General features: G+C 42.9%; 1 protein-coding gene across 10 annotated transcripts in view; it reads left to right on the top strand.

Moving 5' to 3' along the window:
• Positions 1 to 524: 524 nt before the first annotated feature.
• The window catches only part of MAP7D3 (MAP7 domain containing 3), a 45,609-nt gene continuing 30,900 nt past the window's right edge, over positions 525 to 15,233 (top strand). For 5 of the 10 annotated variants that reach the window (XM_040613989.1, XM_040613988.1, XM_040613987.1 and 2 more), the window contains exons 1-2: positions 526 to 661; positions 14,700 to 14,801. In XM_040613989.1, coding sequence (XP_040469923.1) covers positions 658 to 661; positions 14,700 to 14,801 — 106 coding nt within the window. In that variant the 5' untranslated portion in view covers positions 526 to 657. Of the gene's footprint in view, positions 662 to 14,699; positions 14,802 to 15,233 lie in introns of all 10 variants that reach the window. The other 5 variants (XM_040613985.1, XM_040613983.1, XM_040613982.1 and 2 more) reach the window with 2 other exon arrangements.

Raw genomic sequence — 15,233 nt, 5'->3', positions numbered from 1 at the left:
GAGACGAAATTTTGGGTCAGCATCTGGAAACATAGCCCACTTTCCCCTCTGCTTCAGCCTCTTTGCTGGAAGGTGAGTTTACAGGCGGACCGTTTGTAATGGCAGGGCAGTGCGGGCAGCTGGCCCAGAGGTGTCCCTCTGATTGCTCCCGCTCCGGAGGCCATTCCTCACCATTCACGGTGGGATAAATCTGCAGCTGTGGGGCCATAAATGCCCCGCGGGCCGGTTACTGAGCTGGCCCTGCCGGCCCGGTGCGCAGGCCGCGGCCTGGGGTGCTGGCTCCCCCTCAGGGCCGGGCCCACGGGCCCACTCCCGTGGAGCGCCGGTTCCTAAGGGCCTCGACGCCGCTTCCCGCGGCCGCCGCCACCTGCCGCCCCAGGCGGGACCCCTGCGGGGCGGGCCGAGGGGCAGCACCGCAGCTCGGTACGCCCCGGCGCGGCCCCCAAAGCCCCGCCCGCCGCCCGGCCCGGCCCGGCCCTGCCCCGCGGCGGCGCTGGCGGGCGGTGCGGAGCCTGCGCACTGCGCTCCCGCGTCCCCTTCTGCCCGGCCGCCAGTCGCGCGTCCCGGCGCTGAAGATGGCGGAGGGCGGCGGCGGCGCGGCCCCCCCCCTCCTGCTCTTCCTCCTCCTCCTCCTCCTTGAAGGGGCTGCGGGAGCAGATGGGTGAGAGCGGGCAGCGCGGCCCCGGGAGGGGACGGAAAGGTGGTGGGGGAGGGGCGTCTGTCCCGGCGGGGGCCGTCTGGGGACCCCCGTGATGTGGTGGCCCAAGGGCACGGCCCGCCGCTGGGGCCGGGTCGTGTGTCCCCCCCCCGGTGGCCTTCCGCCCCGCAGTGGCCCGGCCCCTCCCCGGGCGCGGGGCAGCGGGGCGGCGCAGGCCGGCGGGCTTTGTGTCCGGCTGGCGGCGGGCTGAGGAGCGGCTCCCCCCGCGCCGCCCGGCCCCGGCCCCGCTCCCCGGGGCTGTGAGGCGGCCGAGCGCCCCTGCCCCCCCGCCCCCCCCCGGGCGGTAACTGCTGACTTGGGACCTCCGGCAGCTTGTGGCAGCAGCGGGGCGGGCTGCGGCACCGCTCCGTGACACCGAGCGGCCGGGTTTCACCCGTTTCTTGACGGTCTCAACTTGTCGGTTCCTCCGGTGGCTCCTGGCGGCTGCTGCCGGTGCCTTGTCCCGGCGATGTGGCCGGTGGCTGCTCTGATTCCCAAGTCGGGGACGCTCTCTGGCATTGATTCCTAATCAGAGATCGGATAATGCCTCAGTCATTTTAATTACTTGGGGGTTTTTTTTAAATCTTTTTTTTTTCTTTTCATTTTTGAACCGGTGTTTTAAGGCTAAAGAAACTCTGCGTTGGTTTTGGCCTTGGGTGTGTTTGCGTGCCTAGTTATAGTTGAGATTCTTAATATCGTACCCTAAAATGAGTATTGTGCATGCATGATGTATGTTCCAAGCATACTTCCATGGCACATCTCCACATCAGCTTTGTGGGTGAGCCATTAGAAAAGGTAAACATTTTCTTATCCCAGACAAAAAATAAATAAGGGAAGGAGAATTGTGGTTTGATCTAAACTAACTAACTTGGACCGAGTACAAAAACTACTCACTTGATTGTTTTCAGTGTACCTGGGTAATTAAATAAAGAAGAGTACTGGCAAAAAGTCCTGGATGCACAACTTTCATCTGGCAGTCTTTCTTCTGCAGTGTGCTCTGTGTCAGAAATATTACTTAATTACTTTTTATTTCTCTTTCAAAATTAAGACAACTTATCACTCCAGAAGGATAACAATCAGCCAAAAGATAGTGCTTTTCATCTGCACAGACCACATCTGCTTGATCCTTATCCTTCCTGCTGGAATTGCTGAGTTTTCTTTTGAGTATTGGATGCACTTACGCTGTGGCTCCAAAGTTTTTTCTAAAGAGGGGCACCCACATTTGCTGACAGCTGTCATGACCTAGATTTAGTCCCAGAACCAGAGGTGAAATCTTCCTTGAACCAGGCAGCTCCATCTCCCTTTAGATGTGCACATGTTCTAATATGCATGTCATGTTAAAAAAAAAAAAACACCAAAACAAAATACACCAACCAAACACTTCAAAAAAAAAAAAAAACCAACCAAACCCAACTAGATCCTAGAAAGGCTAGACCATGAATTTTTTTCCCTGAGGGGTTAGAAGTCACTGAACCAGAATCTAAACTTCAGTTTACATAGAATGCATTTCTAGCAGTTACATGCTGGAAGATGAACTCATTGCTAATGTGGATTGAAGCAATGCTGCCTGTGAGTGTTGGGGCCACTGCAGTTCTGCTCCTGACTTCTTGTCAGTAGCACTCCCACGCTCTCTGGGGAAAGCAAATGATGTTTAGAAACCATCCTTGCAATCCGGTGGTCAGCAGTGGAATTTGCAAGATAATTGCTGCTGCATTTGCTGCTTTTGGAGAAGTTGTGAGCAGCAGCAATCGAGCCTGATACTGCAGCTGCTTGGAGAACAATGTAGAAAAAAAAAAAAAAAAAAAAGAGCAGGAAGAAACTGCACCCCCATGCTACCGTTTGGCAGCTTTGGAGAGGGACATAACTTTCTGCCTTTCTGAGCTCTGTTGGCTGCGTGGAGAGCTTCTCAGTTCCAAAATGCCTGCTAACTAGAATGCTTGCACCCAGTTTCTGCTGGTCTGTGGGCAGTTACGCACTTCACCGTCTTAATCAATCTGGAGAACAAACATCTGTACAGTACAAAATACGGTGCCATGCACCTTCAGGCATTTATCAGTGAACTTCTGGTTGAGAATTTCATGTTTAAGGGCAGTAAATATGAATGAGCAGTGTCTTGTTGAGAAAACACAGCTCTTTCTAGTAGTTTGGCTAGGAGCTGTATGTATACCTGCTGTATAGTTACCTTTTGCATAGGTTTCTGCGTGGGTCCTTATTACAGGACGCTGCTGGGTTCCTGTTCTCTGCCTCTGCTCTCTATTACCAGCCTCTTGATACTGGTGTGATCTGTGGCTGATTGGTGCTTGTTAATTATTTTAGGCCTTGAAAGTGTAGAATCTTACAGTGCCACTTCTGTACCATTGTGGTAAGTTTAAAGAGAACATTTTTCTTGCCAATTCAAGCTAGCGTTGAGGCAAGGAAAAGGTGTTTCTCTTTCTTTGCGTATCAACTGTAATTAAGACTCTGCAGGCCAAATCATGCCTGCTGTTGAGTTCTGCAATTCCTTTGCAATAATTTTCTGCCCTTACACACTTGTCCAATCTTATTTCCCTTAGGTGGACTACAAAAAGCAGATTTTGCTACTACAACTAGAAGCTACTTAATGTTTCTGTCAATGATGCATGAACATAACATCAGAATTAATTGTGACATGTACAGCAGTGCATAAATAGCAGTTGCTTACTCCATTCTTGTGATCCGTGCTTGCTGCTGTCATCCTTCAGGGATGAAGAGGAATTTTTGCTCCTATTCTAATACCATAAGCACTGCTGAGCTTGTTAAGGTTTGAGAAGAGTGGAATAGTCAGTTACTTGTGGTTTACCCAGTAAGGGAGGTTTTTCTTGAGTCGTGTGAATAATCAGAATAAAAATACATATAATTCAAGCAGCTGTAGCCTACATTTATTGTTTTATCTTCATTTTGACTGAAATACTAGAATCTCCTATCCTGTCTTGTAGTATCAGTGGTAGAGAATGTGTATTTGCTTTTGCCGGAGCTCAGCTGCACTGTTGCTAGGATTTTCCCCTAGTGTATTGAATCACTGTTCTGAAGGTTGTTCGAAACTGTACATTAAAATGCTAGATGTATACTTTCCCTTCCAAGACCTACATGATCTTTTGGGAAACCTGTCTCGGGACATGTGAAAAAAATAAAGTGCCTTTTCAAGAAATCTAGCTGCAGGCATAATTCCCATGACCTGCATGGCCAAGCCCAGTTTGGTCAGAAGCTGTCTAATAAAATAACAACTTCATTCTGTCTAATCAGTTGTTTCTCTCTGTATAAGTGACACTGACTTGTCCATCTTGCCTGGAGCACAGTTCCTAGTAACTTCTTTACCAATGTATATACACAGAATTGCAATGAAAATAAGCATCTAATATCTATCAATGAAGCATCGTTGCTCAAGCAAGTAGTCAGGAGCATGTGCAGATTTGTCTGGTCCCTAGGTAATAGTTATGAAACGTAACTTAAGTACACAAGTTTGTACCAACACCTATGGAAGTACTAGAGAGTGCCATGGCAGAGTCTCACAACAGAAGATGGCGAGTGCTGTCTAGAGAAAATAATTAGTGATTCAGAAGTGTGCATCTATCAGCTGATTAATTGACCTCTGCGTCAGAGCTGCCTGCTGGAAGAGAAAGTATTTACTTTTGCATTTGCCTCTTGAAAACTTGGGGTTTACAGCGTGTTCGTGAGTAGAGGTGGGCTTCAAAACTTGTCTGGGAAGCTGCAAGACCAGGAGACAATTCCTTTGCCAGGTTTCTGATAGCATGCGTGTGCTACAGTAAAAGCATCTTGAGCATTCAGTTGTCCGTCTTGGTGGTTTTTGTACATACGACTCGTACGTATTCCATCTGTGGAGCAAAGGTGGCCCAGTGACTGGGGCATTCACCTGGCATTCACGAGGTCTGGCTTCAGTTTCTTGTTTTGTCGGACTCCTAGTAACTTTGGAGAAGGTCTTTAAGATTTTTCTTTTTTCCCCTGCGTGGAAGTAGTACTACACCGCTTTACAGAGAGAGTGCAAGGTGATAAATGCAAAGAACTGCACAGAAATTGGATTTCACGTAGATCCCAGTGGCGAGAGAGAACATTCCCAAGTCAGGCTGAGAACTTAATGTAATTGTAATGGCTATGAGCCTTAATTTCATTTTCTTCTTGTTCACGGAAATGCAATAGCACAGAGTAGGGGTAATTTCATGCTGATTCATAAAGATGTATGCTCTGTATTAGGTGCTTAACATTTTGAAGATTGCTTCCAGTTGAAAGTGGTTTATAAAAAAGGTTTTATTCTAAGTTTAAATTCTTGAGTTTTCTCCAAGTGCATTCAAAAAAAAATCCTCCTTGCTGTAAAGCAAAAAAATAAAAAGGTGCATATACAGCATATTTTTTTACTTTCTTATGCAGAATGTTCCATTTTCTACATATATCTTCATGTGTCAAAATTATAAAAGATAAATTTGGTTTCCATGCTTCAGTTCAGATGGAAGCATTAAACAAATAATGATTTGCAAGGATCTTAACTCTAGTGGTGTGAGCACAGAGATACTGTGGCTTGTACTATCCCTAACTGTGTGTAGCCTTAAAATGTGACTAGAATTTTAAGGACTGCTGCTTCTTGTGTTTTTCAAAAAGAAATCAGTTAGGAATGTTTAAAGTACTGATAGGCTATTGTTAATTTTTAGCTCTTAAAAGTGGTAAGAGAGTTAAGAAAAGCAGCATTGTGTTACTGTGAGACAAACGGAAGAAATACTCTGATTAGTCCTAATTGTAGGGGTGTCAAATGCTGTCGTCTTTAAACTTGATTAAATAATTGGAGATGCTTGCAGTCCTATTGTAAAAGGATACCCTGAAAAATAAAATTCTGAGCATGCAACTCCAGTGACTTCTGTGGATATGATTGATCAAATGACTGGTCATATTTTAAAAACAGACTGGGGACTTCAAATTCCTGGTCTGCCACAAATAAATTAGCGTCGTTTAGCTTCCAATTACACAGCTTACAACCAGGTACTTCTTAGTGGATGATATGCTTTTGTTGTGTTTGCATGTGCCTGTCCAATAATTAAAACTGTTTTAGATGCTGGCGATTAACTTGTTTGGAGTATGGGATTCATGGAATAAAAATCCAATGTTGCTCAAACTGTTTTCGTTTGAAAGAGAAGCCTCAGCTGCCCGGCATAATGCCTCAGCCACCCACCGTATATGCCTGTGGTGTTCACAGTGTACATAAATGGACACGAGCATCTGCTTTTAAGGAAGGATGGCCTAGTTGCTTGACATTTGTTTTCTTCTAAATTATTTTTATTTTCCAGTCAGTTTGGAACTTCTGCTTTCTAGGTGAAGGATCTGCAGCTGAAGTTGCCTTTGAAGAAGACAGTTACCACTGTGCTCAGAATACCTCTGTCCTTCCTCATGGTGTTTTTGCCTTCATAATGCCCAGGGAACTTTTAAAATACTGTTTTATAAGTACTTAATTGGCTCTTAATTTACAGACACCCTCCGCTGCTTAAATGCACTGACCTGAATCTTGGAAGGGAGCAAAGATACTGTAGTGGCGTGAATTGCCTTCTCTGAGCAAGTGGTTTAAAGCTTCCAAGTGTTAAAATTCCTCTCCCAAGTCTGAGAGGGATTGTCTACAAGAATATAGAAACCCTGTAGAAATCTTTATACTCAAAGAATATAATTCAATAGAACACAATAGATCAACACAGTATTGATCAATGATACGTAAGTTGCGTTCTGGACATTCAAAACCAAGGTCAGTCATCTCCAGAGCAGATCAGTGAGTATCACCTTACTTTCAGATTTCTCTGAAAGACTTTCTGCCACTGGGTAATGAATTAAGCAAAAACATAGTTTCTTTATTGGTCTCATTTGCCCTTTTATCCTGCTTGGTTTTTTGTTTTTTTTTACACCCGTTTGTCATTTTTCATTTAGCCATTCTTTAAGCTCTTTGGGGCAGGAACTGATTACTTTCCACTTGCAGTGGGATGCCTCAGAGCTTCTATTATTTTAAATAGTTAAGCATACAATTTTAAGAAAACTTGTAGTTTAATTCCTTTTACTTTTTATAGCACTGTGTTCTGCTTTAGATGGTGGTTTGCTGCATTAAACGCCCTGTGGACCTGTCAGTGTCTTAGAGCACTGTTCTGGAGTGATTTGATTTGAATCTGGAGGCTGGTCTCTGAGGGTGAATGCCAGCACAGTCATGCTGCTTCTGAAGCAGAAAGAGTGAATGGGCTCTGAAGTTGCATCAAGTGTAAAAGGCAAAAGCAGTAGTTTTCACTGCTATCATGTAAAGGAGCTATTATCCTTCCATCTGAAGAAAGCTCAAAATGGTGTTTTCACAGGGTTTGTCTCAAGTTTGTTGTGACTTGCAGTGCTAGGCAGTGTTCTTCACTGGCATTGTTTGGGCTGGGTGTATTAAACAATAGCCAGTCTGCAAACGAGAGGACAAAAGCATTTACACAAGAGCATGCTTGGAGCAAGCAAAAGAAACCAAACTGCTCAGAAGGGGGAAAGGAGCGGATAGAAGTTAGCTGATTTCCAGCATTGGGAATAGTACAATATAAAAGAAAGAAATAATACAACGTGGAACACAGGTGTGAAAGAGGAGAACAGAGTAAAAGTTTATTTTGAAGTTGCTTTTTGCAGTGGCTATGCAGGAGTGTGACCAGCAGTCAGTTTAAGGCAGCCTCCAGAGCTGGAGGAGTAAAGCAGAGAGCACTGATTTCGGTCTGTCCAGCTTTTTGCCAGCACTACAGCTAGAAAAATCATAGGAACTAAACTGCTCCCAGCAGGTAGAAGTGGGACTGCTCTGACATCTGTTAAGCCATTCCAGTGTGAGGGACAAAACATGCACTCCTGAGGCATCGGAAAGTGTTATTAAAGAAAATTATCTGTGCAGCAGAGTAGTACTCTGTGTTTAAAACTCCGCCACTTTACCTTTTTGGTCCTTCTGTAGCTCTTAAACTAGCATCTGGTTCTGTCAGGTTTGGAGTGTTTAATCTGTATACACCTATATGCAAGTATTTAACTTAAGTCACATAACTGCTAAATTTCACAATGAATCCACGTGAAATTATGTAAGGGCATATAAACTGCTTTTATTTTAGTCCAGTGTATTAGGATACTTTGGAATTTCTGCTATGCAGAAACAGGTAAATTACTGATTTCTGTTACACTTGGGAAGGTTCACAAGGGACTTTTAGTCATAGTTTATTGCATCAGCATTGCAGTCAGCGTCCAATCTGTCTTTTAAAAAAATCGCTCAAGGTGGATGAAAGCAATTTCTGTTTTGCAGTTGGTGAGAAGAGTTTATAGTTGCCAACCCGCAGGAACTGTGCAGAAACATTCTCTTTACGTCTAAAATGCAGCTTTAATGTATTCTGGTGGAGAATTTTACAGATTACACATACCTTAGTTCCTTGCTCTTTCACTGAGAAACACGAGTGCACCAACCTTTCCAAAGCTGGCTTCCCTGTGGCTGTGTCTTACTAAGACTGTGCCTCTAGACAGCAAAGACAAGACAGCAATGAATGGCTGTTTGCTAAAGAACATGAATGGGACTGTAAAGCTTGTATATCCTTTATGCAGGAAGCATCAGCTCTGAAGAGAGGTCATTGTGCGGGTGAGCTTGGTAAGCACGATGCAATAAACAGATTAATAACTAATGCCAGGTAGAACAGGGAGGCAATCTGAGTTGCGAATGTGTGAATTGGAGAAGTGTCATCTTTGGAGGGCCTTTTTGTACAAATAGTGTTAGCATTATCAAAAGACATGTGAAAGATTGTGTTCTTTTAAAGAAAAGGGTGACAAGTGGGTCATGGCAGAATGAAAAACCTTTTCACGTTTCTTTGGGAAGGAAAGGAAAAACCATGGGGAAGAAGAGAGTGGCAAAGGGGAAAGTGAAGGCAACAGAAAGCCAGTAAGTAGGTGAGAGTAGAGAGTCCGCTCTGGTTCATTTCTTTTTTTCAAGTGGTGAATAACATACCTTACTAGTAAAGAACCCCAAATTGTGAAGCTGAGTGTCTTTCCAGAGAAAGGGGTGGATTTAGCTTGTCAGCCCTGTGTACAGAGTACAGGCAGTGCTTCTTACCCACCTTACGATGGCTTCTGCAAGAGTTAGTGGCATCTTTTTCCTCTTCAAGCATTGTGCTGGCAGTTGCTTTTCCCATTAAGTAGAGAAATGTAAGTCTTGGCTGAGCAATGTGAGTAAGGTTAAAATAAGAGAATACAAGTGACAGCAGTAATCACTAAGACTCCATAGGAGATACGTTCACAGTATGTATCGCTAGCGTTTGGACTAAGGGTGGTACTCGTCTGATATGGCTGTTGGACAATGTTACAGCATCTGTGACTGTAGAAAGTTTTAGAGGTGACTGCCAATTTTTGTAAGGACAAACTTGGATTCCTTGGTCTGTGTCAGTATTATATGCAAGTTTGGCTTAGCTTATGTGCTTCCCCTAGGGAAAAGTGTACAGGGATCAACCCACAAATTAACTAGCAACCTTCTCTGATTGTGATCAAGGCTGAATGAATACAGTAACATGTCTTTGAGATTGCTTCAGCTGTGTCTTTGTAGGTTTCCTTTTAAGAAATAAGTAGCGTTTTGTTAATTATGTGTATAATTTTTTGTAATGTTTCCAGCTCTTAATCTGAGTGTGGATGCTTAAGGATAAGTAAAAACATATTCTTGCAAGTATGTCTCAAATACTTACTTGTGGAGCTGCTAACTCATAGACTACAAAGGAATGCTTCTGTCAAGAGTTTTCCAGTGGGATCGATACTTGTGATGAACTGAAGAAATCATCCTAAACTGCCTTGAACATTGGGAAGAAAACCATGTTATTGTACAGAATTAACTGCAGAAATGGGCTTAAGGGGAGGAAAGCATATAAAGGTAAGAAAATAGGTATCCCGTGCAGGGAATAAGTATAAAACAGAAGTCTGGAATAAGGATAAGACAACAGGAAGTCTTATGGCCTGCTGAAGCTGAGAGACAGTGTGCATTGCTTTCTGGAGATCCGTGTGCTTCCCATCTGGTAACTGCCCAGACAAAACAGGAGAACCATCTGCCTTCCAGCTGGTCCGTCAGAAGGTGCCTACTGGGAGGCTCATGTGTTGCTTGTGGAGCCTGTCAGTCCTTGCAGCCCAAAGATGGGACATCAGGATCACTGGGGGAAGACAGGGAAAAGAGGAATGCATGCAGAGAGGGCTTTTCTGTTCATCATTAGGAACTTTGTGTTGTCTACCAGTTTTTGTGAGGGTGCATCCTTCTTCTGATGTCCTTTGAACAAGGAGTAATGGTGTAAAACCAATACCCAATTTTAAAACATCTAATGTATGATCTTGCATCTGTTGGTCTTAATTAATGAGTGGAAATCAGCTTAAAAGACAGTGTGCAGAAATCTCAAATTTGAGTGCTGACTTCCCTCGACTTTCCTGAAAGCAGGTACAAAAATTATTGAAAGAAAAAGGATCTGAACAGTGTGACTTAAAAGGATTACTATCTGCTAGAGAAACAGTAGCTGTTTGTAGTGGAGCAAGATTAAAATGGTATCTTGCAGATTTGACCTGGTTTGCTATAAAATCAGTTGGTTTTCTGTGAAGTTCACTTTTAGTTTATGGATTGCTTGTTGGCTTCTTGTTACCTGCTTTAAGCATTTATGAAAACACTTTGATTCATAACAATGCTTAACATTCAGGAGACCTCCTAACTTTTGTTTCAAAGGCTTGGGCTGGGATTTGTTTGTTTGTTTGCTTTGCATAATGAGTCATTAAATCTGAAGAACCAGAAGGATTGCTGTGAAAGTTGGCACATTCTGATCTCCCACCCGGGAAGGGAAGAGTGAGCAGGGCAGCATCTGACTGGGTCTCGGGTACCAGGAGAGGATGGAAGCCCTAAACCTCGCTAGGTAAAGGGATGGAGCTGGTTCACTCCCTAATGAGGTTTACTAAGAACAGCAACTGTATGAGTCCTTGGATAGTCTTGGCAGGGGCCAAGGGTATTAACTCGGTGCAAGGATTGAAATAGAAATCAAGTTTTATTTTTAGCAGCAGTCTCTTCAGGGCATATTGGAAACCTGATCGGTGAAGGGAAGTACCGTCATGCTCAGTACAAGGGAGGCACCTCTGTACCTGCGCCGTTAGCGTGATCGTGAGCTGGAAGGGGAAGTTGGGAGAGTTGCCTTTATCTGGCATGTTGCTTCCCACCTGGTGCTTGCCGTGGTTTCGTTTATCCATGATATGCTTGGGCAGACGCATAGTGCTAAATGGTGAGGAGGGTGCAGAAGGAGAATGGCTTCCCAAATTACCTGTCCATTTTATGTTCCAAATAGCCCTATTTTATTATGCATGAACACAGATATTATTGGCCACATGTGTGGCTTGTACTTCTACTGATTTTAGCTGAAATATTTAAGGTAGTCTACTGTAAAATAAGCACAGACATTATGCTGATCACAGATTAATAGTTGTGAAGGCCTTTAGTGACTACAGTGGGAGGGGAAGCTCAGAAATGAGAAGTAATTTGTCTCTAAGAGGATTTTTTTTTTTTTCCTCCGGGAAGCTGGCTGAATGTGTCTGTGAAGACACCCCCCAGTAATGCAGCACGTGACACAGGCTGTAGTGAAATGGTTGTTAACTGGTTTCCTGTTCTTGGGTATCCTGATTAATTACAGAAGTATTAGGCTTATTTTACAGAGATAGTTAGAGTTTGTGGAAAATTCTTTTCAGTGAAGCTTTTCTCCATAGCAGACTACTACATTCATTATGGAAAACTAGGCAAAAAAATGACAGGCGTCTGTGCCAAATAATATTTAAATGTATTAGAAATTAAGATTTCTTTTATCATACTAGGGCAAAATAAAATTGTATTTTTTTTAAAGGTTGCAGGGTAGGATAGTATGCAATTAATTTTCTCTTACTGAGGTGGAATGTGGATATTGAAAGTTACAGTTTCATACTGTAAATTTACCATAAAATTGACAAGGGCTGTAAAACCTGTCTGTTGACCTGAGACTGGGTGAAATTGAGCTCACGCATCTTGGGGACGCATGTCATGTGATGGCTGTGTCCCTTTTAATAGCCTTTTGTTCAAATCCCCCGTTCACCTTAAATGTAATAATGGCTTTAAACTGAGAGCGGGTAGACTTAGATTAGATATTGGGAAGAAATTCTTCCCTGTGAGGGTGGTGAGGCGCTGGCACGGGCTGCCCAGAGCAGCTGTGGGTGCCCCATCCCTGGCAGGGCTCAAGGCCAGGCTGGACGGGGCTGGGGGCAACCTGGGCTGGTGGCAGGGGTCCCTGCCCATGGCGGGGGTTGGAGCTGGGTGGTCTTTAAGGTCCCTTCCAACCCAAACCATTCTGTGATTCTGTGAATTTTAGCTTCCTGTTAGTTAAATGGATCGCTTTTCTGTAACGCAGAAATGCATTCCTGATGCCTTTAAATCTGCTACTTTCAAATTTGTAAGCATGTTGTTTCTATGCAAATAATGAAGTCTTGAAGCACTGAACATAAATATTTTTAAATGACGTACAAAAAAAGCCCCTGACGTGTAAAATCCTTTGGCTAAGTATTTCTGGACTTTTTTCATCTCTGTGTCCTTTGCAAACTGTACTGTTTCTGTAACCCACTTTCCTGTTCTATAGAAACTCAAGTAATTTTTTGCAACTTCAATTAATTAGGATGAACTAATTGCTTTGCAGATATGACACTTTTTTTAAATGAGTGCCTTCTAATCATGAACATTACTCAAGTGTTTGTTTATTTTTTTAAATGAATAAATACATAATCCCCTACATGCATTGTGACTGGTTTGTTAAGCAAGATTCTGATGATAATATTTCTGCAAGTAAAATAAGATGATTCTTCTGCCAGTTTAAATTGCAGTTTGCTTCTTACTATAACTTGGTTACAGAAATTTCGATGTTTCAGCTTTGAGAGCCGAGGCAAAATTCCAGTGTTTGGTCTTAACTAAACCTGGTGTAGGCGTAGGGTGAATTTATTCTGTTGGGCTCATTTCCCAGCTGCGCTGGGATGGATTGGCTCGGTCTGCCTGTGTGCCCGCTGTCTCTCCTCCCTTGCTGATGGAGACTGAAGAAAAGATGCAGCTGGGTTTCTGTATTTGTCTTAACTTGAAATGATACCTGAAGAAGCTTGTGTTCTTTCAGCCTTTGTGTGATCCACAGAGGTGTCATTGGATATAAATGCGCTGGTTCTATATTCTTCCTCTTGGAAAAACTTGCAATAGACTGGTTTTCCTCAGGCTGTTTCAACATCTAATTGTGTTGAGAATATATAATTTTGTTGTTCTCCACTTCATGAATTTTTGGGCTAGATTCCCATCCACATGACATGCAGCGGTGTACAAAATCAGGTTTTTGACTGACTTTTGGTCTACATAGTGAAATTACAGTGAGCCCTTTTTTAGCTGTTCTCTTTACCAATTGGTAATCTTACCGTGTCGCGGTATATCTGGTCTCTGACTTGTTTGAAAAGAGCCTCAGAGATGTATGGGATGGAACTGAGGAAGACTTTTGTTTGCTGCTGCAATGAAAAATTAATTCAAGACATGGCAACAGCTGCGGGTGACAATTTAGACTTGCTGAATAAGTATTGTAATCGGCATTTATCACTGACATCACATGGGATTAAACACTTTGAGGTGATTGTTCTTGGGCACAGCCTTAGGGAGGGTTATTACCATGACACAACTAGTTGTCATGGCAATGCATGGAGAAGAGGGAGACTCTTCCTTCCTCCTTTGCATTCTGCACTACTCTATTAAAGGGAAGCCTGAGATCATTGGCAAAGCTGTCGTCGTCTTTTTTTAAATGTAACACCAAATTCTGCTATTCGTCCTTTGCGTTATGGTTGAAATCACAGCATGTTATGCATTAATGTTATGCATTACTTCTGTGGATTGCCTTTATGTTTAAAAGGGGCGTCGACTTCTGCTTTCTTATATTTGCTTGGTTGTGTGGTGTGTTCTCTTGCTTCCCCTGAAGTTGGGTGTTTCTGGAAGAACCAAGTTTATCATCCCGTATCTGTCAACCAAGGTGAGAAAAAGGTGTCACTGCTGTATAAGGACGCTCCTGTTCAAAGCTGTGCAGGAAAATGGGCTAATACTGTCTTACAGGTTGCCCTGCCTGCTTTTCCTGTAAGGCTTCACCTTCACACCCTAAAAGGTGATTAGTTAAAGTGAAAGTTGATACAGAAATAAAGAAAATCTGTGGAAAGTGATACAGTAAATTAGTTTCCTGACTTCTTAATGGGTTTTGTTATTTAGTGAAATTAATATTGCTAGCATTTCGTTTCTGTATGATTAACTGGGAGTCGTAGCCCTGCCGCTCACTGTGCTCACCTTGGTGAAACTCGAGTAAGATGAATGGGTCTCTGCACAAGTGCTCAAATTACTGTTTTAGAATCCAATTTATAATTAAAATTTATTTTTGAAGATCCAGTTTTAGAAGTACATTGTAAGCATCCCTTAATGGTTTACTTTATGCAGCTAATCCACTTTCTGTTTCATGTCCTGAACTAATGAAAGGTCTTTATAAACCTTTCCTTGCTTGGGTCTCACCAGAGTATGACTCTACTGGTGCTGATCAGCTGTTACATATATGTGTTCAGCCCACAAATAGTGTATGCTGGCAAAGAGTTTTTATTATTAAGTGTAAGTCAGACTCATAATTTTGCTAAATGTTGTTTTTCCTTCTTAGAAAAGTTGTTGAAGTCCTATTTGTTTGGAACTCTATGGTCCTTTACCACACATTTTAAAAAATAAGGTTTTGTAACTTGTTTTCACAGAGAGAAGTTGTGCCAGGTTTGAAGTCTTATTCAATGAGTTTGCTTTTTTTTTTCTTGCAAGTTGAGCAGTCCCAAGTTAGTTATTCAATGAAAGTATCTGCAACCTCGGATAGAATTTTATGTGTTTATTTGAAGTATTGGTTAAGTCTTGCTTGTAGAGATTTTCTTAATATGGTACCATTCTTTCTCACAGTTGCTGCAGCCCAAGCCATAGCAGAAGAAAGAAGAAGCCAAAGTGGTGTTAGCCCTATTGCAGTCCAGACCTCAATAAATATAAAGACAGCAACTAAACCAGGTATAATTATTGGTCACTGTTGTTAATGAAGTGCCAGGTTCACAAGTGAGAGTTAGTAGGGAATGAATAAAACGGCTTTTTAAAAGAAGTTTGATGCTCTTTTTTCAGGAAGCATCAGAGTGTAAAGCACCTGGTAGATGGTTTGTAGATTCATTGAAGGTCTGGTTTTGATGACAGACTTTTTCTTTTGACTTGCTCAGAGTTCAGTTCATAAAATTGCCTGTATTTTCAGCAGGGGTTTTGTTCTGGTTTTTGAGGGTTTTTTTGTGCTCTGGTCAGGTTATCAGTCAGTTCACTTCTTGCTGAAATTCAAGTTTTTATACCTGCAAGGACTTAAGCAGTCTTGGTTCTGCTTAGCCTGCAAACTACCTATCCGGCGGTGCTTTGAATTTGTCATGACAGGTGGACTATCTGTTCTCAGATTGAGTTGTC

This window comes from Falco naumanni, chromosome 14 (assembly GCF_017639655.2).
Source record: "Falco naumanni isolate bFalNau1 chromosome 14, bFalNau1.pat, whole genome shotgun sequence".
In the NCBI taxonomy this organism is placed as follows: domain Eukaryota; kingdom Metazoa; phylum Chordata; class Aves; order Falconiformes; family Falconidae; genus Falco; species Falco naumanni.
This window is presented reverse-complemented; position numbering and strand designations above follow the sequence as displayed.